The 27,567-nt window shown below is 37.2% G+C and overlaps 1 protein-coding gene and 1 long non-coding RNA gene across 31 annotated transcripts in view; one reads left to right on the top strand and one right to left on the bottom strand.

Annotated features, from left to right (window-relative positions):
- brip1 (BRCA1 interacting DNA helicase 1) overlaps nt 1-27,567 on the top strand; it is a 112,888-nt gene that overhangs the window by 71,898 nt on the left and 13,423 nt on the right. For 7 of the 22 annotated variants that reach the window (XR_015508829.2, XM_087283380.2, XM_087283381.2 and 4 more), the window contains one exon: nt 23,912-23,986. The exons of 4 other annotated variants lie outside the window; for them this stretch is intronic. Coding sequence is in view for 7 of the 18 variants with exons in the window: in XM_087283380.2 (XP_087139506.1) it covers nt 23,912-23,986 (75 nt within the window). In the remaining 11 variants the exon portion in view is untranslated. Of the gene's footprint in view, nt 1-769; nt 1,175-1,262; nt 1,484-23,911; nt 23,987-27,567 lie in introns of those variants that run through there. 11 more of the 22 variants (XR_015508822.2, XR_015508823.2, XR_015508825.2 and 8 more) reach the window with 4 other exon arrangements.
- Nucleotides 5,612-7,549, bottom strand: LOC141377756 (uncharacterized). 9 transcript variants are annotated; one of them, XR_015509569.2, is made up of 6 exons: nt 7,468-7,549; nt 6,816-6,881; nt 6,614-6,668; nt 6,464-6,540; nt 6,257-6,306; nt 5,625-5,983 (listed from the first exon to the last, which is right to left on the bottom strand). It is a non-coding gene; the product is annotated as an uncharacterized LOC141377756 (long non-coding RNA). The 9 variants fall into 9 exon arrangements; XR_015509566.2 differs by having other exon boundaries at nt 5,626-5,983; nt 6,816-6,884; XR_015509567.2 differs by having other exon boundaries at nt 5,626-5,983; nt 6,620-6,668; nt 6,816-6,884.

The raw sequence follows: 27,567 nt of genomic DNA, 5'->3' as shown, positions 1-27,567 counted from the left end.
AAAACATTCACGAAAATGAGTGCACTTTCGCATTAAAGACCAAGGTCAATAGGATTACTTACGGCATTTGTTTCATATACGTTCAGGGCTTAAGAATCATACATTTGCAGATATTATTTTTGAAAGTCATTGTTTCTGGCAGCAACACTTGAATAACTGTGATAAGAATAGAAATGGACACTAGAATATGCTTCTTTTTCTCACATTATGTTCCAAGGAACATATTAAATTAAATTATTTTTTATTCCTGAGACTTTGAGGAAAGAGGTGGGTGAAATGGGGGGGACTTTGGCAAATTAACCGCCATTAGCCTGACAAGATTTGTCTCGTTAGAGGGGCTTAAACAGCAACACCGTTAATGTGGGGGCCAAGGAAGAAATTTTATTAAAGCTCATCCCTCTTCATCCGCCCTGTGCAAAGGCAGCCAGTTCGTTATTGTAATTGCATGGCGGGCTGAGACCGGCCCATTAGTATCAATCTGAATAAGGATGCTAAAGGCTAAGGCGTGAGAATATGTGTAGTGCAGGACGTCTTAATAAGCTGTCTGCAGCCGTGCGAGACTGCGAAACAGTTGGACCCGGCCCCAGCTTGCCATTTATTAAACTAATAAATTTAATTGAATTAGCCTAATTCAGCCCTTGTCTGTCCACATTCAGTTTTTTTTAATCAGAGCAAGAAAGCTTTTTCCACCATTTTAAACATTATTATGTTGTTCAGGCATTATGCTTTTCTCAATGCTCATTCTGAAGGTGCACATGCTTTATTTTAGCAGGTCAAAGTTCAGATGTAAGGATCACAAACAGCATGCCAAAGAAGTCCCAAGTGCAAAATCCACACAAAACTATTTCAGCCTCACTGACACCAGAACTTAACCAGAAAAGGAGGGTCTGTATCCTGAATAGGAAGGAGATGAAGCAGACACAAAGTGGTAACCAGCGGAAAATAAAAGAAGTTGAGGCTAGAATAAATGCAGTTGTAGTGCCACTTCAGAAAGCTATACGAAGAGATTCGGTCAGACACTCGACCCAGAAACCCTCAGGGAAGGAAAGGTCAAGAGAAGTCTCGTCTTCAGAGAGGGAGAAAAGAGCTAGTGAAACAAGCACATGTATAAACGTTAAGCCTTTGCCTCCTACACCTGTTGAGGTACTAAATGACAGCTTAGAGATCCAAAAAGGTAGGAAGAATCTGCTCATAAGTCATTAAATGGATAGCATGTGCTAATATCGTATTATTTAGTGCTGTTTCTGTGATCTTATGAACAGGCATAAAGGTTCAGAGATCATATTTGAGGAAGAACAGGCAGCCAAAGAGGCTTGAAAGGGCGTCTGAGGGCAGACATTCCCAAACACAGAGGTTAGCCAAGTGTTGGCAGTCTGCTGTGGATGCTTGGTGATTTTACTTTTCTTGTCACATGAAGCCTTTCTCTTCCAGTGCCTACCCTGGTAAACTCTGAATGAACATGAACTGAAGTCTTTAAGTAAAGGTTAGTAAACTAGTTTAAGACTCTACATAAAACACACAAATTTATATTCCCTTAATTTAGCAATTTTAAGTGATCAAAGCTTGGAATTTTGATCAGTTGAGCTTTTTGCTTGGTAAGTGTTGTGTATGTTTGTTGTACACTATTGGTAAATAGTTTGGCATCATTAAGACCTTAATAAGTAAGACTTGACTTAAAAGTCTTACCAAGGCTGCATTGATTTGATATTTAAAGTTTTCTACTTTAATATACTTAAAAAGTAATTCATTCCTAGTCTCTAGTTCCTATTGTAGTCTGTTTTCACATCTATTCTAATAGGTTAGTCTTTCTAATAGGTCATAATATGAATGCAACACAGAGCAGTTTATTTGAAAGCATGTTTTTCAGTATCCTCTGTCTTCTTGTTCAGAGCACACCAAGGTTTAGATGGCAGTGCCCAAACCTGTTCAAATGAACCACAGTAATGAAGCAAATACCCTTATATTTGACCTTTTTCTGGATGGATAATAATTTTTGTTCCTAGAATAAGTCTGAATCTAAATTAAAATTTGTCCTAATGGTTAGAGAATTGGACTTTTAATTTAATGGTAGCTGCTTTGAGTCTCTGCACCAGCATGAATTGTAGGTGGGGGAAGTAAATAACCAGCACTCCCTTCCACCCTCAATACCATGCCTGAGATGATTCCTTTAAGCAAATGCACTAAACCCCCAACTGACCCCAGAGCCCTCTTTGAGGAAAATAATGCATTTAATTTATTTTGAAATAGGGCCGTAAGACGTCAGCAAAAAAAGTAAAGAACTGTGAATACCCCCTGAATACCTCTCAAACACTATATAAAAGTAGATTTTGCAAAATAGTTCTTTTATTTGAATCAAACCAACACAAGAAAAATTGGCAAAACAATAATACTGTTTAAAAGATGAACTTTTTGCTATTTGTGGTATCAATATCAGAACAACAGGCCATCTTGTCTTTATTTTAAATGAAGTCACTGAGGTCTTTTGCTTTTTCATATTTTTCTGCAACCTGTACACACATAAACATGTCTTCTTTTACAACGCCATATGGAACACGTTCTTCAAATTGGGGGAAAAAAATCCTTATTGATTGGAGGTCCTTGAGCACTAATTAAACCAGAACCAGACAGGAACAGGAAGCCATGAAAGTAGCATTTGAAAAACACATAAAATTGAATAAAGACAATTTATACATTATTTGTATGTAATACTAATGACATTCTATCAGAGTTCTTGATCAATAATGGAGTAAATTAGGTTTATTTTCTGTGAAATATTGATCAGGATCATGTAAGAAGGGCTTATTGGCTTGTTGTTATTAGGCGATTATAGGCTGCACCGCTACACATGAACATAAGTTTATTGATCCACAAAGTCTGCTCTGGTTGAGTAATCATTACTTTTGCGCCTAGCGTGTCTGGACCGAGATGACCCATTAACTGAAGGCAACGCTTTATAGTGTCAAAAACACTTCTTGTGTCATGCGTCTTATCAAAAGTGTCTGGATAGGATGATTTAAAAAAGAAAAAAAAATTGAATTTAATCTTCTTTATTGGGTTCTTTAAGGATGTATCAAAATGATCATAAAGACATTCAAATATTTACAAAAGGGTTCTGATAAATCTTATTTGTGTGTTTTTAATTAAGGATTAAATTAATCAAATAATCTTCAAGAAATAAATATCACCAAATTAAATTATCAGCAAAATAATTTTTAACATTGATTATAAGAAATGTTTCTTGAGCAACGTCAACAAAAGACTTTCTGAAGGTTCATGTGTTACAGAGTTTTGGCTGTTAAAATTTAGCTTTGTCAAAACAGGAATGCATTTTAAAGCATATTAAAATATATTTTTAATTGAACAAGATTTTTTACTATTTATTTTTGACTAAATAATATAGCTTTTAGGCCTGTTCACACTGCACAGACAATTGGCAGCAATTGGTGTTTAGGATGTTGTGAAAAAAAATCAATGCTGTGTTAACACTGCTCCAACAATAGCCACGCCACACACAATCCTTAAATAATTAGTTATAAGATCCTTCTTGGGGCTAAAAATACATTTACGTGAAGCCTCTCTCTTTCTGGTCAAATTTTAAGTCTGAGTTTGTTTAAAAATCAAATAACACTGCTCAGACGTTCCACGATCCAGCAAATGCAGATTATTGAATATGTTCAGTCGGGTGAAAACAGACTCCACTCCATGGCAACAGATACTGACAGGAGCAACACACTGATCCAACAAACTCAGACAGTTTTGTTTGTTGGTGTTCATCTGTGTGGTGTGAATTGATCTTTATTGAACATAAGAGCAATAAATCCCTAAACTTTAGAATAGACTGTATTTAAATTATTTTAATTTTTCTTTTTGCTGATACTAAGACAACAGTTAAATTTTATTTATAATTATGAATAGCATATATTAGCATCTTATCTTTTTTTTTTTGTCTGAGAAAAGGTCATTAAACCCTAAAAATCTTGTTTTTAAATCCTACAGCTCAATCTAGGCATTAAACAATGAAATTATATTATGCTTATGGCACTATATATACAATGCTCAGCATAAACAAGTACACCTCTCACAGATCTCTTTTAAATCAATATTTTCTACAGGATGCTTCACAATAATATATTTGTGGACAAAATATATGTGTAGTCCAAACAGAGGACTGCACAAGACATCAGTGAGCACACCAAGGCAAAAAACTAATGTAACTCTATTCTGGTATACAGTTGAATTCAGCACCAGTGTGAGGCGTGCGTACAGCCATATCGCACTGCTACGAGTGTGATATTGCGTTTATACAACAGTTTGACGGCATAATTGTGTATATAAAAACAAAATCAAACATGGAGAGTCTCAAAAACCCTTTTGTATGAGGAACTACTTTCTTCCGGATTCAAATCATAAGCTGACAGTTAAACAGTTGAGTGTGCATCTTTTAAACTTTAGATCTGTAGTGTCTGCTTTTTGCTGGCTGTATGTGGGCGGAGTAATACACAAAGGGTAAAGAGGCTGTAGGAGTTCTGATATTGCAGAATATCGCACAGCTATCAGCCAATCAAATTTGAGAACCTGACAGAACTGTTGTATAAATATATATATATATTAGTGCTGTCAATCGATTTAAAAAAATTAACTGATTAATCGCATTTAAAATACTGAAAATTGTAATTTTGGCTTTTCAAATGTAAAATTAATGTAAACGCAAGACAAAAACTATTTAAATTCAAAATATAATTGTTTATTAGAATTAAAATTCAAAATATAAATATTTAATAGAATTTTTGTTTAACTTGTAACACAGATTTCTTCATGTAAACAACATACCCACAATAAACCATCAAGATCCTGACTTGACAGCCATATTTATTACAGAAATTAAAACACAGGCATGTTAATGACATTTAAATTTCAAAACAATCAATGCCACTAAAGAAAACATTGATTTCCATGTTGGATTCTACGTGGACTGCAAAAAAATGCCAAAATACAGGAATTGCAGATATGGAAAATGAAAAATTATAATAATAAACTATAGGATACAAACTGTTGCACTCATTGTAAAGTTTTATTGCTGTGAGTTGAGAACATTAGTTATAGAGTAGAAACAATTTTGTTTAATCCTCCTTTACAATCATCCAGTTGCTAAGACTAGGAGTATCCCGCAAGTGCATAGAGACTCCCAAATGCCCGCAAATGAATGATAATTTCTTGCAAACCGGTCGTTAAATACATTGCACACCCCTCTCCCCCACATCCCTCCTACCCAACAAACACATATACGTTGTAGCGATGTCTGCACAACGTTGTATTTTTTCAAAGGCAACGTTGGCGCTTACGTGCTCGCTACATTGTCACAACGTAGAAATGTAAGACGTGAGAAGGCTGTAGCAACGTTGTAGTGCGACATTCAGCAACCGCGAGGCGGCGTTCTTACTACTTGTATTGATATTTTTTGTGGCAGTTTATCAATACTGCCTAGAATACAGGATAAGCAGCAATTCTTTTCCAGTATTGCTTAATATGAAAAATTGTTCAATTATTTTTCCTATTTAATTTAACAACTGCATGTGTAAACTTTAAAGTGTAAAAATAACACACAAATGAATATAATCAAACTTTTTATTATATATTTCACAACATTTAATACATACAGTACAAATCTAATTATAAACAAACAGTATAAAGTTTAGATTATATATATATATATATATATATATATATATATATATATATATATATATATATATATATATATATATAATTAAACTAAAGGGTAAACAAACAAGAAAAGTAAACAAGAAATCATTAAAATGTAAATATATATATAAATAAATATATAAATTAAAATTCAGACACTGTGCAGTGAAGCTCTGGACTGGAGAATACAGCAGACCGGGGAGCGCAGCTGAAGACCAGGCATAGTTGTTGGTATGGAGAAAGCAGTCAGAGGAAGAAACAAATTCAACAGATAATCCAGCTTCAGAGATCCACAGCAGACACAAGTCAAAATAGGCAGTGAACAAGAGAGGACAGATGGAAACGACTATGACTAGCAAGTTATTGAACTTTCAGACATTTATTGTAATTTCATTACATATAAAATCTCCAGTGAGTAATTATGTAGCCTACTTTATTTTAATGCTTTAATAATATATCATATACCAAAATTACATACCATTAAATAAATTTAGAGATACAGGGAAAACAGGTTTGAGTTAACAGAAGTCAGAGTTAGTCTCCCAATACTTACTTAAATTATGAGAAGAGAAAGAAGAGGTCCTGTAGTTGTGGCGTTGCTCGCTGTAAATGGAATGTTAAAATTAGTGTCATTTCAATAACAGCTGTACAAAATAATAAAGTAATTTTTCATAAGCATGATCTATTTTCCACATTATGAACATGCTGTTTTAGGTAACATAACTACATTTAATAGTAAATAGAGTAGTATACTTCTTACCTTATTCAATTATTCTTTCCATAGATCAGGAATTACAGCAACACTGATCTGAGGTGAATTCAACAGCTGAAAAAATTCTGAAAGACAAGTTACATAAGTAATTTGAAAACAACAGTGAGTGGTTAAACAATAGAGTTTTATGCAACTTACACATACTTAAAATCCAGAAATTATCAATAGAAGATTACCTCCATGTGAAAATAGCCTGTTGAGCAAAGAAAAGAGTGGGTTTTAAATAAAACATCAAAAGATAAATCAAAATAAAAATGTAGACTAGCAGACCTTTTTATTAATATCTATATTAATTAGGCATATGAACATCAACTTATATACTTTAACTTATATAGCTAACCCAAAACTGACAATTCTGCCATTTAGCCTCATCCTTTATTTGTTCCAAACTTATTTAGCTTTTTTTCTGCTAAATAAAGAAGATGTATTAAATAAAGCTGGAAAACTGTAACTATTTAGTGTTTTCTTACTATGAAAGCAAATGCTTACAGTCTTTAGTGTTCAATAGAAGAAGGAAACTTAAAGGTTTGGAATCACTTATTATTTACAGGGCAAATAATTCGTGAGTACATATCATTTTTTGAGTGAACTGTTCCTTTAACGGGACGCAAACTGCACAGAGATGTTTTGTATTTAAAAGTTATTTTGTGTGTTTTGTAAAAAGTGGGTCGGCTCGTGTGATGAAGTATCATACTGACTGATCACTATGGATATGGAAAAAACTGAACTTCAAAAACATTATTGTCCATTTGACTAAAGACTAAGCGTAGGTAAATAATCAGGAAATGTTTTATCGAGAGATTTAACATAATAATTTTAATGTTGTCGCCGTCCGTGAACGGAATGCTGAAATGTTACTCGCTCGTAATAACTTCATTACGGCTTTTGTGTGTGTGTAATGTTGGAACAGATTGTTGTCGAAATCGTAGGTTTGTTTGAATATTCACGATTTACGTATCTTATTTAGCAAGAAGAAATAAAGCAATACTCACGTCTCCTCGGTCGTTGATGAATGAGACGACGGCTTGTTGAAATTTAAACTGATTCAGCTGTGACCAGTAAATGTTGTACAGTGGTTGTCCACGCCACCTGAGCACAACCTAAAGTATGCGGCCCTCGTGATGTTTAAATGGCAACCTTATGACATCGTTGTGACAACGTTTAGCAACAACGTAGAATCCTCAACCTTTTTGCAAGGTTGGTACAACGTTGTAGGAAGGTCGCTACGTTGAGGCAACGTTGTGTGTTTGTTGGGTAGCTCTTCAGGTAGCCTATGTCGCGCGCAACTCACCCCCACCGTCCTGCAGGTACGTCTCGCGCGTACACGCCCCTACTCAGATACTTCGCTCACTCCACCCCTGACACCCCTCAATGGGCCTGACACAGACACACACACAACGCGCTGCAGACGTTTTGGCCCCAACGGCCTTCCATACTGGAGCGACTCCCCTCAACCCGCATGATCCCGTTCATCAAATTTGCTTAAACTAAGCGTCCTAAAGTATTACTGTATTTCACAAGGATTCTGACACAACAACGCGAAGCATACGCTTTAGTTGCGATTAATGAGGAAACACGCTAAACTTGGAGGGATCATGCTGAAAGGCAGAGTAATGCCCTGTCTTTGACAGCTCGCGACTTCACCAGAGGCTTTCTGAGTACATTCACATAATACACCAATACTCCGATTTTAATGTGATTAAGATTATACTCTTAATAAAATTCTACCGTGCAGCCCAAGCAGTGATTTTATTACCTTAAAGGAACACCAAGTCACAAAATGCGAGGATTTTCTTTCTGTTCGCCATGCGGTATCAACTTACAACCGAAGTCGAAAGTTAAAAATGAAACACCCGAAATTTCATGAAACTTTGGAGAGCCTGGTGATGCGACTAATTTTTTTATACTGAAACTAGCCTTCAAAAAGTGCTTCCTTGGTCTTATCCACATTTATTGCATGTTAAACACACGTCCACCACAACAGGAAGTAAAAAAAAAACCTGCAACTGCGTTAATTGCGTTAATTTGTTTTAACGCGTTAATTATTTAAAATTAATCGCATGCGTTAACGCACTAATTTTGACAGGGCTAATATATATATATATATATATATATATATATATATATATATATATATATATATATATATATATATATATATATATATATATATATACACACACACGCACACACACACACACACTATTGTTCAGCGACTTGCCAAATTGACCTAACTTGTAATTAAACCAATTAACTTAGTTCTTTAAATTGCCCTTTAAGCAGAATACCTGTATCTTACAGGAGGGCTAATAATTTTGACTTCAACTGTTTTTAAAGGAACATTTCACTAAAACTGTTCTAATGTATTGATGTATTGCTTGCATAATTTAATAAATTTGTTGCAAATGTCAACTTTATCACAGCCCACCACCTTGTATCGGCTCTCATCAGCCTCCTTTCCCCAGTTCATTCTGAGAAATGTTTTACCCCTGAGGGCTGACCATCTTCTGAATGTGTACAGTATATGGGGGTCAACACACCCCCCCAGAGGTGTCATCCCATCATTCGCACAGCTACCATTGCACCATGTTTAACACATCTCCTGCTGGTTTCATCCACTGTCCAGCAGCACGGCTGTTCTGGAGCCGCTGGCCCATACATACATTTTTTTCTTTCTCCTTCCTGGCCTTTTGTTTTTGCCCCTGGAGCAGAACTCGACAGCTCTCAAAGGTGTTAGCCTCAGCCGTTACCTCTCAACGCTGTCCAAACTTTTATTCATAATGGGCGAGGACGTTGAGGGCACATTGAATAATTGGCCATTATTCACAGCCTGTAGGGAGCTCATCACACATGGCATAGTTTGGTGGTTTTTAATGTGGAGAAGGAAGGTCGACAGACTCTGACCCCATTACAGAGGTTAACGTTATATTTGTAATTAAACTGGATCATTTTGTCTCGTGAGAGGAAATTATCGCGCTTCACAGAGTATAAAATGTGATCATTCAGAGCGGAGCTTTTCACTTCACTGCTTTTTGGACTAAACAAAAGAAAACGCGACTCTTATTTATCAGCCAAATGACTGAGCCTTTTTCACAATGTGTGTTTTAATAAGTTCTTTAATCAGTTTTGAATATCTTGGTGGGACTTTTTGTTAAGCGTTCAGCTCATCTATGTTGATTTGTGTCTATGTTATTTTTTATGCCTTTAAGTTACAGAATCCACATTGACTTTAATGTTATCTGCCAAATGTTATCCATCTTTGACTCAGACCTTGATCATTTTTTGTTATGATCACTGGACTTGGTTAAGAGAAGTTAAACACAATGAACAGGACGTGAGCTCAGGTTTTTACACTATATCTGAGGCTGTGTGTCCCCAAGGCGTCACATTGAATGAAGCTGTTAGCCAGAAGCTGTGAGCGCATTGTTAGGGATGAAGGGTGGGGTGATGTTAAGAACTGCTTGCGTTATGGGCTATAGTGCTTTAACTAGGAGTGGCTTGTAGACAGGTGGTTGCCTAGTCACTGATGGTTTGTTAGTCTTGATAAATCTATTTTGTTTTTTGTTTGTGTAGTTTTTAAAGAGGGATGTGACTAGGCAGGTGAGGAGTAAGCTATAATGTAATGGATAGCTAATCCTCATTTCGGTTAATCTGTCTGTCTTGTTACCATCTTGTGCCGATTTGGATGCCAGTTTTACAACCTGAAATCAGAATAAAAACTCTTATGGGCTGAAGAGGCTCTGTTAGAGGTTTAGACGTATAATCTCTGGCAATAATTGGCTCATGAGCAGACAAAGGTATTAAGGAACTCATGAAGAGTAAGTCTAATATGCCATTCGTCTTTGGTTTTTTAATCAATAACAGTTTGAACTGGTCTAAATGTTTGCTAAATGTGTGGAGATGGGTTTTCGACTACAGAAATGTGTTGTTATCAACTTTTAATCTTCAAGACTTACGCTCTGTTGGCTGTTCATGGTCATCTTAGTTCCTAAACATCTCCCCCTCAAGCTGTCTGCAGACACAGCTGTCAAATCTTGGCTTGGGTTATAGTTTTGGAACCCCATGAACAATAAACCCGGATTTCTTTCAGAGGTTTATTTAGAATTAGACACTTAATCTGATTTAACAGTTCGATAAGTAGACTGATCTGAGTATAGACATTCTTCACTATGGTTCATCCTCTGTTGTTTACGTAAAGCCTTTAATATGTTTTATGTCGGTAATCTCTGTTAAATCAGAGAGGCCACTTGTCAGGTAGGTGATTGAGTTTAACCTAACGTGTTATAACTTAAATATATAAGTCATATTTCTCACAGTTGTCATCAATCAGTCTTGGTTTATTTGATTACAGTATCTTCTTATATCAGTAATCATGTATTTAGTTGTTGTGTCATTTTATCTGAAGATTTAAAGTGCTAAAGTGACCATTAACTTGTTAATCAAATATGCACAACTTACTTGGTGACTCCCTTTTGTAATTTACGTTTCAAAACACAAACATCAAAGTAGTTTCATGTAATATCAAGGAGGACATTCATATTATTATTTAATAAAAGGATTTTCTTAGAAAAAAACACCCTCTAACATGTCATTTTATTTTATTTTTTACACTAAAAAGGTTTTATTTATGTATCTCGAATGTTATGAATCATTTGATTACACTATCATGACCGTCTAAATTACATTTTTATGGTCATTTTGAGTCTTTACACTTTGCCTCTATCCTCTATCAGATGGTTTAACTAATTTATTCTTCTAAACATTTTAATAAATAAAATGGTCAGAATAAGTATGTTGTTTATTTAAAACAATAAACAATTTCATAAAAGATAGATTTGACAATTTATTCTCAAAAAAGTTATTTAAAACATTTAATATGCTTTCTATGCACTTAAAAACAATCGGATCAAAATTGGAGATTGTCTTGAACCATTTACATTGTAGGCTACTTTTATATCTGAAGATCCAGTCACTAATGAATTGCTCTTTAATGTGGTTTAAAGTACTTTAGTGGCCATTAGTTTAATCAGTCAATGACTAAAACTGACTTGGTAACTCGCAATAGTCATTTGCCTTTGGTATCCTAAAAATCAGCCGTAATCACACTCTTAATTTTTAGGCCAAATTAAAAGATGTTTTAAACTGCAATGCCTCTTTTAGTACTTACAGACAAAAAAATCCCACATGTATTTGCAACTATTAATTTCCATATTCATGTGCATTGTGGTCACATAAGTGTATCTGAAGATTTAGCCACTAATGAATGACTCTTTCATGAAGTTCAAAGTGCTGGAGTGCCCATTAGTTTAATCAGCCAAAGACTTCAGAGTGATTTGGCAACTCCCTATTGTCATTTCCATTTGGTAAGAAATTGATTTCTAAATTATGAGAGAGTAATCATGTGTTGTTTGTTAATTAATGTAGTTAAACATTGCTGTTGACACTCTTCAGTAAATCAATAAAATTGACTTTTTAATAGAGATGCTGATGGATCTTACATTGAACGATGGGGCCTTTAGGGAGGTCAAACAGATCTGGATTCTTTAGTCTTACAGTAGATGCATTGTTCTATTAAAATTTGCACCTTTAGAAAACAATCTTTAAATCTTGATTAAAATTATTTTACAAACTGTCACCTTTTCATTTTAAGTAATTCCAAAAGTCATGGCGACAGATATAGGTAGGTTTACTTACTAGCCATTATTTTTGATCAAAGATGAGCATTAATTGCAATCAAATGGCCTTTTTGTTTTGTTTTGTTTTGTTTTTTTGGAAAGTTACAGTGCACAATTTCGCAGAGGACCTGTGGATTCAGAATTGCAGGATTATTTTTGTGACCTGTAAATGCATTGGTGTGTTTGTGTGCGTGCGTGCGTGTGTGAGAAATTGATGTTTTCGGTAGGCCTATTTTCTATGCACAATATAATTCTGCTTGATTTTGAAGTACAACGAAACTGTGCCTGAAGTTTCAGTAAGACAGTTCTGTAAATCAGCACTGCATAAGAGAATCTTTTATTCATTACATTTTTTATTGTTAACCCTTTAAGATCTGATTTCCAGACCATCAGGCATATGATTTCTTAGATTATTCAGACCTAACTTGAATTTTTTCTGCATGATTCAGATAATGGCAACGTCAATCAGCCAGACAATAGATAACAGCCTCTCATTATCCTGATGTGCTGCTGTTCATATACAGTATGACCTCACATTCCCCTTGTTTTGTGATGTAAGTGCATATGAAGCTGTCTGATCCCTCCATGTGTTTTTGATTTTGCTGTAGGCTGGGTTGAAGCTTTGTGAAGTTCACTTCTCTGGCTGAACTGTCTCCTCACTGCTGATCATAGCAGGGATTACCTGAGCTATGAGTCTTGGCCCTCTTCATGCCATGCTGTAAGCCCTAGCTCTGGCTCCTATTGGAGGAAAGAGTCCTCCTTCCTACCTCGAGCGCTAAATTAACCATGTTCTTGAAGGTCTGTCTCCTGCTTACCAAAGAATGTTGAGAAGAAGTTTAAATCAGAGATTCTTGCTGGCAGACGCTCTAGCTGACAGTGATTTGCTGCCTTCTAAATGCTGCAGACAAGCTATTTGGTATGATATTGTTGAAGGTTATATATTTATTAGGAGGCCCAGTTGTTTTACTCATATTCCCATTGTGTGTGTTGTAATGTAGGATATGCAATATTGAAGTAAAATAAAAATGCGATAATATCAATAATACATATATAGGGGTTGGACAATGAAACTGAAATCTTTAGTGTTGGAGGTTTCATGAAATTGACGAGCCTGGTCACCAATCTTAATTTATTGCATATTCCACCAGTAAGTGCAGAGTGTGAAGGTTTATTAGCAGATGTTGGTGGATGTCTCACTTGCACACTTGCAGTCTTTGTGATGTATCAAGAGCCACGATATTCAGTGTTATGTCAGCATACCACCAAGAAGGAGGAACCACATCCAACAACTGTGGTTGCAGAAGGAAGCTGTCTGAAAGAAGTGTGCTAACCTGGAGTCTATCCAAAAAAACATAAACCCACAGCTACCCAACTCACTGCAGAATTAAATGTGCTCCTCAACTCTTCTGTTTCCACCAAAAAATGTTTGTTAGAAACTCCACAGTGTCGATATACATGGCTGGGATGCATTAGCAAAGCCTTTGGTCACTCATGTCAATGGCAAACATTGATTTCAGTGGTGCAAGCAGCGAAAATCTTGGGCTGTGGACCAAGTGAAACATGTATTGTTCTCTAATGAACACTGTTGTTCCCAAATTCAAGAGAGTTGCGGTGTGAAGAAGTCCCAAAGAAGCATACCACCCAGACTGTTGCATGCCCAGAAGCATGAGGGTGCGTCAGTGATGGTTTGTGCTGCAATATCATGGCATTTCCTAGGTCCAATACTTGTGCTAGGGGGCGCCGTCTCTGCCAAGGGCTACTGAAACATTCTGGATGACAATGTGCACACAAAGGTTCAAATATTGTGTCCTGAAGGTGGTGCCATGATTAAGGCTGATTTATACTTCTGCATCAAATGCACATGTATGCTCTGGCGTTGACGCATAGCCCTACACCGTGGCCGTCGGCGTCGCTGACGTGCACCTCTCAAAAAATGTAACTACAACGACGCGTAGCGCAAGCTCTGTGATTGGTCGTCTTGGTAGCGGTGACGAGTCTGGGTGGGACCGAGAGCCACGCGAATGGTGCAACCCCGATGGAGCGATTGTTTACAAGTGTGGAGTCCTGTGAAGGAGCTCCGGATGGAAAGTTTTGTTTTGTGTTTACCTCATAGTTTAAGTTTTTGCACGTCCGCCGGTTCCTGCCTCAAAATAAGTAAGTTTGAGCCACTTGTACATTCAGCAAGTGTTCAGGAAAAGCAAAACACCAGCGAAGAAACTCGACACAGAGGAACATTAACACATCACTGCCAACTAGCGTTTTGGAAGTGTTAATGCAGACCAACAGAGACAGCGCGCAGAAGTATAATTGCACAGCTACGCGCGTTGCATGCGCCGTGGGTTATGCCGGTCACTTGACGCAAAAGTATAAACCAGGCTTTAGGGCTAATAATGCACATATTCACACAGCAAGACTGGCAACAGTGGTTTGATGAACAGGAAAGTGAAGTTGAACATTTCCCATGGCCTGCACCGTTACCAGATCTAAATATCATTGAGCCACTTTAGGGTTTTGGAGGAACGAGTCAGGAAACATTTTCCTTCACCAGCAACATGTAGTGACCAGGAGACTATTCAGCAAGAAGAATGGCTCAAAATCCCTTTGTCCACGGTGTATGACTTGTATCTGTCACTCCCAAAACAATTTGATGCTGTACTGCAAAAATAGGCCCTACACCATCCTAATGAATTAGTGTGGTCTAAAAACCAAGCAAAAACTACTGCTATATAAAAATTGTCTTGATATCTAGTGAATTACCTAATGTTCATTCTGCACTGAACATTTTTGTAAAGTGTTAGCATAATAATAATAAATTTCGCTATGGTGTCCACGTTTGCAGTGGTTTTTATCCTGACATATGCAATGTGCCAGAGCACTGTTACCCAGTAAACAATAAGCATGTTCTTAACAAGTCAATTGCGATTTTCTTCAGAGAAACCAATCAATCGTCTACTGTTAAATCCATCTGCCATCCCCAGAATGATGGATGCTACATCTGTTTGCATAGGTTTGTGTAGAGAGAGAGAAAAAAAGAAATCTTCTGGCTGTAAGAGAATGCCCAGCTCCTCCTCTCTCTGCTTAAGTGTCAGAGCTTGCAAATGAGTGAAGGAAACCCAAGTGAAAATTGAATGCTTCAGATGTGCGTATGTACATTTGTGTGCCTTGCTAGAACGTAGGTGGTCTGTGGTTGTGTAAATATTGGAAGCTCTGAGACACAGTGTGTCAAAACACGCAGGGCTTCAAGTGCCACGCTAATGAATGGGGGCCACATGTGGAGTGCCACGGCAGTTTGTTTAAGCAAATGAACTCTGCTGACAGACATCTGCCCTAATGTGCAGGCAGAGACAGCTCCGATGCAGGATTTATACACAGACGCACCCTTCCCCTTCATGCCTGTGTGTCGAGAGGCGACTTCAGAGGCCTTTCAAAGTGGCACAGGCTTTCCGTGTGCTGACAGACAAACCGTGTAAGAGACTGGAGGTGGCTGAATTATGCATGCACACTTTCACAACACTCAACGCTTGCCCTGACTCATCATTACACAGTTCACCAGCGACATGAGAAAGGCAACTGTTTATTTAGCCTCTTTTGAGCACTTTTATTTCTGTCGCTTTTAATCCAGCCCAGTGCGAGCCACGGTAATGTTCGTTTTCACATTGATGAAACCGGTTTAAAGCCTTTCAGAGCATGTGGATACAAGCCAACAGTGCCAAATGTCTCAGGGTTTTCAAAGGATTCATCGCAACAAAGATTGAATGAGTTATGAAGAACTAATGAATTGTCATCGGAAGCGCAGTTGTGTAAAGGATGGCTTTCAGCACAATTCTCAAGTGCTTTTTTGCTGAGTAGTTAGTTTACTTGTATCTTTACAAATTTGTTGAACCTTGTCTTGCGATTTTTATTTTTCTCATTGTCTTTCCATACTTTAAATTTCTTTGGTTAAATTTTGACATTATAATAACAGATGAATATATGAATAGATGCTAAGAATTTACAGTGAAGTGGAATTCATTTGAAAAATTTATAAATTGTTGTCTAATTTGTTTATATTTTTTGCATGCTTTCATTATTTTTTCTTATTAATTTATCATCTGTTTAGTGTTTAAGGGGTCCCCTTTAGACATTTTAAGTCCACATTTTATGAGTTGTAATATCAATAATTACCAACAGACATTTTGTGACCCTGGACCACATTTTGTGATCCTTTTACAGTATCTGAAAGCTGAATTAACTATCTTTCCATTAGTGTATGGTTTGCTAGGATTGGAGAATAATTGGCCGAATTGCAACCATTGGAAATATAAAAAAAATATGATACAATTCCCTTTTAAGTTGTTTAAATTAAGTTCTTAGCAATACATCATTGTAAATAAATATAAAGTTTTCATATATTTACGGTAGGAAATATACAAAATGTTGTAACAGAACATAATATTTGCTTAATATTCTAATGGCCAGTCAAAGCTTTTTTTTATTTTATTTTGACTTCCTCTGGCCACTTTATTAGGTACACCTATCCAACTGCTTGTTAACACAAATTTCTACTCAGCCAATCACATGGCATCAACTCAATGCATTTAGACATGTAGACATGGTCAAGATTATCTGCTGCAGTTCAAACCAAGCATCAGAATGGGGAGGAAAGGTGCTTTAAGAGACTTTGAACATGGCATGGTTGTTAGTGCCAGACGGGCTGGTCTAAGTGTTTCAGAAACTGCTGATCTACTTGGATTTTACGCACAACAATCTCTAGGGTTTACAGTAAATGGTCAGAAAAAGAGAAAATATCCAGTGAGCGGCAGTTCTGTGGGCACAAATGCCTTGTTGATGCCAGAGGTCAGAGGATAATGGCCAGACTGGTTCGAGCTGATGGAAAGGCAACAATAACTCAAATAACCACTCGTTACAACCGAGGTATGCATAAGAGCATCTCTGATCGCACAACACGTCCAATCTTGAGACGGATGGGTAACAGCAGCAGAAGACCACACTGGGTGCCACTCTGGTGAGCTAAGAATGGGAAACTGAGGCTACAATTGGCACAGGCTCACCAAAATTGGACAATAGAAGATTAGAAAAATGTCGCCTGAGTCTCGATTTCTGATGCAACATTCGGATGGTAGGGACAGAATTTGGCGTCAACAACATGGAAGCATGGATCCATCCTGCCTTGCATCAACAATTCAGGCTGCTGCTGGTGGTGTGATAGTGTGGGGGATATTTTCTTGGCACATTTTGGGACCATTATTACCAACTGAGCATTGTGTCAATGCGACAGCCTACTCAAGTTTTGTTGCTGACCATGTCCTTCCCTTCATGACCACAGTGTACCCATCTTTTGATGGTTACTTACAGAAGGATAACGCACGATGTCATAAAGCACGAATCATCCCAGACTGGTTTTTTTTTAACATGACAATGAGTTCACTGTACTCAAATGGTCTCCACAGTCACCAGATTTCAACCCAATAGAGCATATTTAGAATTGGGTGGAACAGGAGATTCACATTAAGGATGTGATCAATCCACAGCAACTGCAAGATGAAATCATGTCAATATAGACCAAAATCTCTGAAGAATATTTCCAGTACCTTGTTGAATCTATGCCAGAATGAATTAAGGCAGTTCTGAGTACAAAAGGGGTCCAACCCGGTACTAGCAAGGTGTACCTAATAATGTGGCCGGTAACTGTATATACTCGTGCAGTGTAAGTCAGATTAAGCATTAGTATGATATTAAGTGTTTAGTTTTATTTAAAGATGTGCTTCACAATTTGCTTATTGCAAGATTTTTTCAACACATTTCTAAACATAATAGTTTTAATAACTTTTCATAACTGATTTATTATGTCTTTGCCATGATGACAATAAATAATATTTGACTAAATATTTTTCAAGACACTTCTTTGCAGCTTAAAGTGACATTTAAAGGCTTAACTAGGTTAATTAGGTTAACCAGGCAGGTTAGGGTAATTAGGCAAGTGATTGTATAACAGTGGTTTGTTCTGTTGAAAAAAATATCTTAAAGGGACTAATAATTTTGACCTTAAAATGTTTTTTTTTTAATCAAAAACGGCTTTTATTCTAGCTAAAATAAAAGAATTAAGGCTTTCTCCAGAAGAAAAAATATTAGCAGACATACTGTGAAAATGTCCTTGCTCTGTTAAACATCATTTGGGAAATATTTAAAAAAGAAAAAAAAAAATCAAAGAGGGACTAATAATTCTGATTTCAACTGTATATAAAAAGTATTTAAATTACCGAAGATGTTTGTTACTTTAAGATGCAATAATGTCCCAATCTGAACCTTATTTTGAGGAACATTTCCTCACGATAAAATCACATTTGACCAGAAGCAGGTGTGACTCCAAAGTCAAAGAATACCATCACTTTTAATACAACATCTCACGGCTTAGTACCAGGAATCACACCCAAAAAAACTAAACGGTGTCAGAACAGCCCCGAGCCAGAATGTTCACAACAACAACAGAGGTGATACCTTAGAAACTGAAAACAAGCCAGCGCAGTCGTTTTCCAAAAGGATGAAAGACACTTTTGCGGTGAAAGGCTCTGCGCTCAGAAGTTTGTATGCTTTAGTGAGCGAGGGATTACTTATGTAAAATCACAAGGGGAGGTGTTGCACAGGTGCCTCTCTCTGGCCGAGCTCCAGACACACTCACGCATCTGCAGTCCCTCCCTTCCTCTGCGTGTCAGTGCACAAAGCCCACAGCCTGCCGACAATGAGCACATCGCTGTCGCACCAGGAGAACACCTCGAAAGCAAACACGCTCCTAGCTGGCCACAAAAGCGACCAGGGAGCACTGCACTTTTATGCCCCTGAGTGCCTTGTTAGCCGCACAATGACTTGCAGGCCTGGACAGCAGGTGTTACATTAAAGCGCTGCTCTGATGTATTGTGGCCGTCTATTCGCACTATGACCTGTGTTTGCGTTCTCTTTGACTTTGCAATCACACCCAACAAAGCATTGTTTTTGAGAGCACAGGAAAGTGCAGTGATGAGCTTTGTTATCAATTATGTTTATAGTGATTGAGGCGCTCTCATGCTCAGCATCTCTCTGTTCTTTTTTTGTTTGCTGAAAACCAAACCACTCAGTTTCTGTTTGTCTTCTTTTAATGAATCTGTTCATACTGTATGAAAGGCAGTGCAGGATGACCATTTATTTGATTATATATATTATATATATGCAGGTACAGTTGAAGTCAGAATTATTAAAAATTAAACAAACATAATCCTGTTGCACTATAAATTTTGGTTCTATTGTAAAAAAAACAAAAAAAACAAAAAGAAAACATGTTACATGAAAATCTGAAATAATTGATGGCACACTTCAAAAAAGAAAGATGATTTAGTAGTCAGAAATGTTTTTATTTCGATTATGTTTTTAAATAAACTGGTATTACACTTCATATTTTTGGATTTTTACAGTAAATGTATTGTTTGCGCTACTTTTACCATAAATTGACATATCAACCATTTGGTATGAGGCTGATATTTTAGAAATTATGGGATGTGTTGAAACTAAATGCATTGAGTGTTACCTAGTGACATTAGGAGTTAAGCAATGCAATCCAATTTTTTTTCTTGCTGTGGCAGTGATATATATTAAGAGACCACTTGAAAGTTATTATTGGTTCTCTGAATTTGCTTTTAATTGACATGTTTTAAGTAAAATCTTAATTATTCTATGAACTGATTTCAAGTCTGTCTATAGATATTTAAACAGGAATATCTTAAAATATTCCATGTTTTTATACCTTTAAATATTATATATGTCTTCCCATGTTTTCAGGTATTCAGTATATTAAAGTATAGGAAGCATGGCAGATTTTATATTTACTCATTGTCATAAATTTTAATATTGATGTAAATAATATAAAATAATGTATATTTCATACTTACAGAATAAAAGCCTAATTGTTTTTAACTAAGAACAATTCTAATATTTGATTATTCATACAGTAAATATTAGATAATGGGAACATTTTATTCTTTTAGACCAGAGGTGCCCAAACTTTTCCTTATGAAGGGCCAAAAACCAAACTTGATTGAGGGTAGTGGGCAGGGTGTAAATATAAGTGCCATGGGTAACTTCTACATTTATTTAATAAAATTTAAATATAACTAAAAAACCTTTCTTTATATTAACTAATAAAGTATATATATATATATATATATATATATATATATATATATATATATATATATATATATATATATATATATTTTTTTTTTTTTTTTATAATGCACTTACTACAGAAAAACTCATTTACAGTTGTAATCAGAAAATTACTAAACATCCTTTGAATTTTTTTTCTTTTTTAAATATTTCCAAAATGTTGTTTAACAGAGCAAGGAAATTTTTTACTGTATGTCTGATAATATGTTTTCTTCTTCGGCTAAAATAAAACTTTTTAATATTTTAAGAGCCATTTTAAGGTCAAAATTATTTTAAACCCCTTTAAGCATATATATATATATATATATATATATATATATATATATATATATATATATATATATATATATATATATATATATATATATATTATTATTATTATTTTTTTTTTTAAGAATAGTCTACCGACCAAACCATCATTATACAATAACTTGCCTAATTACCCTAACCTGCCTAGTTAACCTAATTAACCAAGATAAGCTTTTAAATGTCACTTTAAGTTGTATAGAAGTGTCTCAAAAAATATATAGTCAAATATTATTTACTGTCATCATAGCAAAGATAAAATAAATCAGTTATTAGAAATGAGTTATTAAAACTATTATGTTTAGAAATGTGTTGGAAAAAATCTCTCCGTTAAACAGAAATCGGAGAAAAAAAATAAACAGGGGGCTTATAATTCTGACTTCAACTGTATACTAGAATATAGTTACACTTGTTTTTGCCTCGTTTTGCTTACTGATGTCTTGTGCATAGTCCTCCGTTTGTCGAGTGACGTTTTTTACATTTAAAAAAAACAGATTCATTTACAACATTTAATCAAAACATTTCATTTTAATGTGTTTTTTGTAGCTCAGCAATACAACACACCAACCCTCTCCATCATTCTTACCCTCATTCAACAACTTTGGCCCGCAGGCCCTAATTTGGGCATTTCTGTTTTAGACAGACATACGCACTTATGCTAACACTTTTATTTTTATTTATTTATAAACAAACACATTGGTTGATTTTGATTGTTTTTGTTCAGAATTTATCAAAATATTTGATTCTTTCTTTCATTCATTTGTTCATGCATTGAACACCAATAGATGGCAGTGTGCTCCACATCATTGTTTTTCCATCACATCATATGCATTGTCTTCCAACATCTCCACCATGCTTTTCAAAGTCACTTAGACAGCTAAAGACATCTTCGACTGCAGAAACATATTAACTACGTCTATGTCAAAACAAAGACACACAACTGTCTCTGTTTGACACAAATCCGTGCAAATAAGATCCTGCACAACTGGCATTTATTACCTCGTTTTTTCTGCTCAATCATCTTAAACACGCTCATCGATTTAACCTGCGATGTCAACCGTACACCCTTGAACCTTTGAACTCCTCTCTGGCTCAGTGCTGCTGGTATGTTTTGACCAGCAGGACATTTTTTTTCTGTTATGTGTAGAACTGAGCTCTCCTGTAGAATTGTTTTGGCCTTTACTTTTTTTATTTGCAAAGACAAGAGATTCCAATTGGAAATGTGAACATGTTGATAATTGCCATGTGCATAATATCCTGCAGCAATCTTTGTGGAGGCCGTTTGCAGAATTAGGAGTGAGTCGGAGGCGTTAAAGCTTGAGATAATGAGAAGGCAAACAGGATTATTGACAGAGACACAAAGGGAGATTTAGAGGTGTCTCCACCAGCTGTGTGAACGCAGCACACACTCCCAGTGCAATGGGAGGAATGAAAGATCTGTTAACCCTGTCGCGTTTGGACCAAGTTGCAACTTTGTAGAGTCATATGACCCAGATATGACCATCGTTTTTTTGCTGTGCTTTATTTGAATTGGCCATCATTGTCTGTTAATTGGCTTTCATTGGTGACCCACTTTTTGCCCGTGAGGCCCTTAGCTTCCCTGTTGTGCATCTCCAGTCATGTGTCCAATTGTGCAGTGAAGGAAGGAGGAGGGATGGAGGAATCCGATTGGATTGTTGCTCCATCTCTAATTACCCTCCTCTTTGGGAGTGCCAAGGTGTCACCGACATGCTCACTTCACTTCATTCTTTCCCCCATTGGTAAAAGTCTTTTAATTCTATTATTATACATCTCATTTGATTGCAGACAGGGGGCGCTGTCCACTAACACTTCTGTACACCTCTTTATATAGATGGACAATCCTCTTTACGATTTGAGGGAGTCGTGTGAAGGTTTACTAGATGATATTTAAGTTTGCCTATTTTCTCCACATCTGAGTCTTATCTGAAAGAGTGCCGGCTGTTCAAACTCTTGGAAGCCTCAACCAATCAGCAATGCAAACACAAGCAAATATCCCTCCTTTGTATCAGGCAAATCTTTCTTCAGTCCTAGCAGTTTTCACCGAAAATGCTTTGTGTACCGAGGCGAGCTATTATGCTCTGGCGTACTTAGGAGTATTTGGGAGATTTTAAAGTGTGTAAGGGAAGATTATGAGGAGAGGTGCAGAAAATGGAAAGAAAGCACACACCGCTGACCCCCCTAAACTAATTGAGTGTCTAAAACAACATGAATTCCCTGGGGGTGACTTGACTTGTTGTTTCATAAGTGTTAGCTAACAACTTCTTGACAGCACACAGTGACCCTTCAGTGGCCATGTCCATCTAACACAAGTTTAAGGATTTAACCCTGAAAAAGTGGATTGCAACTCTGGATTAGTGGAAATGGACAAAATAACAAAAACTCTTATTTTATTTGAAAAGTACCACATCCACAAAACAAAATGTATGCCGACTGTGCCAAATTGTAAAATATTTTTCATTGATCTAAAAAAAACATGATTCCCTGACTTCTATACAGAGTAATACCAAAGCTATTAAGACATCCCAACTGCTGGAAAGAAATATGTAATGTACATGATTAATGTTTGTTGTTAATTCCCTTGTTTACTGTTTTATGTATAATTATGTACTCCCCTGTTTAATCAATAAAAAAATAAAAATAACATGAAAAAAGTGAATAAAATCTAATTAAATGTATATTTTTTAAATTTGTATATTTTGTACCCAAAACACCAAATTATACACAATAGATAACAAAAAAGACCACTGACCCCCCAAAACTAATTGAGTGTTTAAAACAACATGGATTCTCTGGGGGAGGGGACTTAACTTGTTGTTTCGTAATTGTTAGCTTACAACTTTTTGACAGCACACAGTGACCCTTTGGTGGCCATGTCAATACAGCACAAGTTTGAGGATTTAACCCTGAAAATTTTAATAAAATCTAATTAATGTATTTCTTACCCAAAACGCCAAATTATGCATACTAGATTACAAAAAAGGCAACAAACTTTAAGAAATTATATTCAGTTACATTTAAAAATGACTTGTGTTTGCTTAATTGCTTGTTTTGTTTAATGTAGTTTTAAATCCAATCATTTTGGAAGACACTAAGATATAAAATAATGTTACAACATTTAATATTATTTACTGTAAGGTTTAGCTGTGCTTACAATTAGCCAGTTTTTACCGTAGAATGTTAAGTATTTTTAGATTATCTGTGAAAAATCACAAACCTTTCCTTACTGTGTCAATTTCAGATGAGTCTCATTTGAAGCCAGTATGTTTACAATTGCCAGCAGAGGTGAGATCAGGAGCTGTGTTTCCTTCACACGGTAAGGCATGTTTGCTAATCTTTGATTTTCAACAGCAAACAGTTATTGTTTTTCTGATGACAAAGGAATAAAAATGATTGTGAGTCACGCAATTCTGTCATGGATGCCTCCTCCTTTTCTGAGCTATATACACAATAGCCTCTGGCTTGATAGCTGCGCTTGATCTAAAAATTTAATTGCTAGCAGTCAATATTTGACTGTGTAACAGCTGAGCCACTTTAAAAAATGCAAAGTTTAATGTGATGTTATATATTAGCAATTAGATCGCTAATGGCAGTGAGACTGCTAAACAACGGAGAGATCCTAAGGATTCCCCTTCTCACACAAGCTGTCACTTGAACAAAAGAGTTGTGTGCTCTCTCACTCCCGAGCTCCCAACGCATACACAAACATACAGCACAAAGACCAATAGGGGCAGAAGCTATGAGAGTAATCCAAAGAGCAAACAAGGGTGCGGAGCAGGGAGACGTGAGCGTAGCTGTGAATTTGGGGAGAGGCTGGAGATGTATGTTCCTACAGGCTTCACCAAGCCTACATCTAGTCTGGCTTCAGCAAAAGTGTTTTCCAGGTCAATGTTTGATGGATTTAGATTAACACCATTAATAAATAGTTAATTTTGTGTCAATATTTTCTTCTCGCTATTAAGTGAAAGATAAATATGAATTAGTGATTCATGGCTGTCACTAACAAAATACTATTAATACTTTTTTCTCACGAAGAGGGACTAAGAGTGTTTATATTGTCTTACAGCCATTCATCCGGTTTCAACAGCTTACACGATGCTTTCATTTATGAATGATTGTTTTTACATATTTTGGTAAAACACCTTGTTCTCAAGCTTGAAAGCTTCGACAAGCTCAAGCTGACCACTGATGGATTTATTATTCATAGATTTGCGTGTGCTTCCACTTTACAACATGCTTTTTCAATCATCTTTGGGCACAGATTGTTTGTCATGCATGTTTAGTACGCTGACAAGATGTCAAGTAAGCCTGCACTTTAGACACTCTGCGCTAGTCCACTCTTGTGGCACGAGGATGTTTGCTGGTTCAATCCGGATGAGAATAAAGAATTAAAAGAGACAAGCTGTTGCGTCAGTTGGGGGATAGAGCAACTTACACAATTAATTCCTGCCCCTTAGCTAATTTATAAACGAATCCTGGTGACCTAAAGAGCAAGTGTTTACACCTGTGCACTTGTGCTTTAGTAGTCACTAGGGTATTGAATTTGGGTTCACTTGATCATGACTTTTTTTATTTTTTTTATTAGAATAATTTATTAATTTTGGCCACAATATTGATTATGTTCCAGCGAACATGTTGTGGCAGTCATGGGAATTTTGTTCATGGTAGCTTGATTATTAAACCGCTGTATACACTTTATTTTCAGCGTAGAACTAAGCTTTTTTTAATGAATATAGAAGACTTTCAGTTCACTGCCTGCAATAGTTACTGTAAAGAGGTTATAAACTAAAAAATAAAAATTATGTTGCTCTTTTAACATATATCTTTTAACATATATTAAGAGGTCATTGTACTTTAAAAGCATACTGAAGATATAACATCAAAATTTAATGTTAGTCTAAAATTGTCTTTAATCTGCCAAAACAGTAGAATGTGCAATGTGCCATTTTTTTTTTTTTTTTGTATTAACCTAGCTAAACCTATGTCTATTTAGCTTTACCCACTATTTTGAGCTGAAGTTAAATAACAAGAAAGACAAATGCAGGTCTATTCTGAAACCAAGCACTAAACTTTTTTCCAGAGTGCTTCAGTAAGAACGTTCGAGGTTACTAAAGTAACCCTTCGTTCCCCGAGGAGGGGAACGGAAGCACTATAAGTGGATTTGATTGTAAAATCCACGCATTGGGGAGGTTCGGTTCAGAAGCTACTCGTCTGAAAGAGTATTGAACGGGCCAATTAAGAATGAATTGGCAGCGCAAGCCTGCGCAGGTGAGCGGCATAAGCAATCAACTGAGTATATAAGCTCACCTGGCGCCAGCAGACGCTATCCTTTTTAAGCTGAAGAGACTTTCAACAGCTAAGGGACAGTCATTATGGCGACGGAGTATAGTGCTTCCGTTCCCCTCCTCGGGGAACGAAGGGTTACTTTAGTAACCTCGAACGTTCCCCTTCGGGGGGAACTTCAGCACTATAAGTGGATTTGATTGTAAAATCCACGCATTGGGAGCCCATTGAAAGCGCCATAATGACTGCACCTTACCAACACCCCCGATGAGGAGATAGTCAAGCAAGCGTGACGCACCCACATCATGGGGGGCGCGGTCCTCCAACGTGTCCCTGGCCCTAATTTATCCTACTTCAACAGAAGTTTTACGGATTTATATATATTTTTTGGGAAGTCGTGAGCATCTAGATAATTCTAGAAAAATACGACAGTACGTTGGGAAGCGTGCAATCCCGATAGGGAGGACGCTGCGGAGGCCATCCGTTACCCAAGGGGGGATAGATGGCAGAATTTACATATGGACTAGCCCTAAAAAGGGGGAGTACGCATAGCAAAAGAGTGGTTAGCGGGGAGGGAAGACACGGGTCCGCCCAGGGGGGGGGGACTTAACCGTGGCGGAATAAGCATATGGGATCGCCTAGTGGGGACCACGCATAGCAGGCACCTTTACCCAAAACGCGGGCTGACCAGCGGGCAGACCTACAACGTAGTGGGCCAGCAAGTGACTCCTCCGCTGAGTCAGTGCTGGGGGCCACGGAGGAATCTGCAGGGCTCACCTGACGGGGAACTTTACTGACAGATAAAAAGGCGCACGTATCTCCGTGTTAGGGAAAATGGCGCAGCAAGCGTGTTTCAACACCCTACCGAATTGTTTCCTCAATCACCAAGGGTTACCTAATACCCTTGAGGAAACCGGCTCCACTCGCAGATTGTAAAACCTTGCAAATGTGTTGGGTGTTACCCAGCCCGCAGCTCTACAGATGTCTGTTAGAGGGGCGCCGCGTGCGCGCGCTCGAGAGGATGCGAAGCTCCGAGTGGAGTGCGCACGCGCTCTCGGGGGACGCGGCTCATCTCGGCTCTGATAGTGAAAGAAAGGCATCCACAATCTAGTGGGAACTTATTTCGGTACGGCACTTCCCTGCTGCCGACCGCTATAACAGACGAAGAGCTGCTCAGATGATCTAAACTCTGAGTGCGGTCCGGATAATACGCAAAACGCGAACTGGACAATAAAGAAGGGCTGGGTCTGCCTCCTCCGAGGGCAGCGCTTGCAGGCTCACTACCTCGTATTAAAACGGAGTGGTAGGAACCTTGGGCACATATCGTGGGCGGGGTCTCAGAACGTGAGAGAAGCCAGCCCAATTACAGGCACGAGTCACTGACCGAAAAATGCCTCCGGGTCCCCGACCCTCTAATCGATATCAACGCGACCAGCAGAGCTGTCTTCAGGGACAGAAATATACTGAGTCGAGGATCGAAGGGATCTGACGCGGCTTGTGTAGCGAGGGCGAGATCCTAAGAGGGCATGAGAGGGGGCGGGGTGGATTAATTCGCTTAACGCCCCTGAGGAACCGGATGATGAGGTTATGCGTTCCCACGGTGCTGCCAGCCAC

The sequence above is a fragment of the Danio rerio genome, chromosome 15 (genome assembly GCF_052040795.2).
Source record: "Danio rerio strain M-AB ecotype USA chromosome 15, GRCz13ab, whole genome shotgun sequence".
Lineage (NCBI taxonomy): Eukaryota > Metazoa > Chordata > Actinopteri > Cypriniformes > Danionidae > Danio > Danio rerio.
Note: the sequence above shows the minus strand (reverse complement) of the source record. Positions and strands in the feature narration are given on the sequence as shown.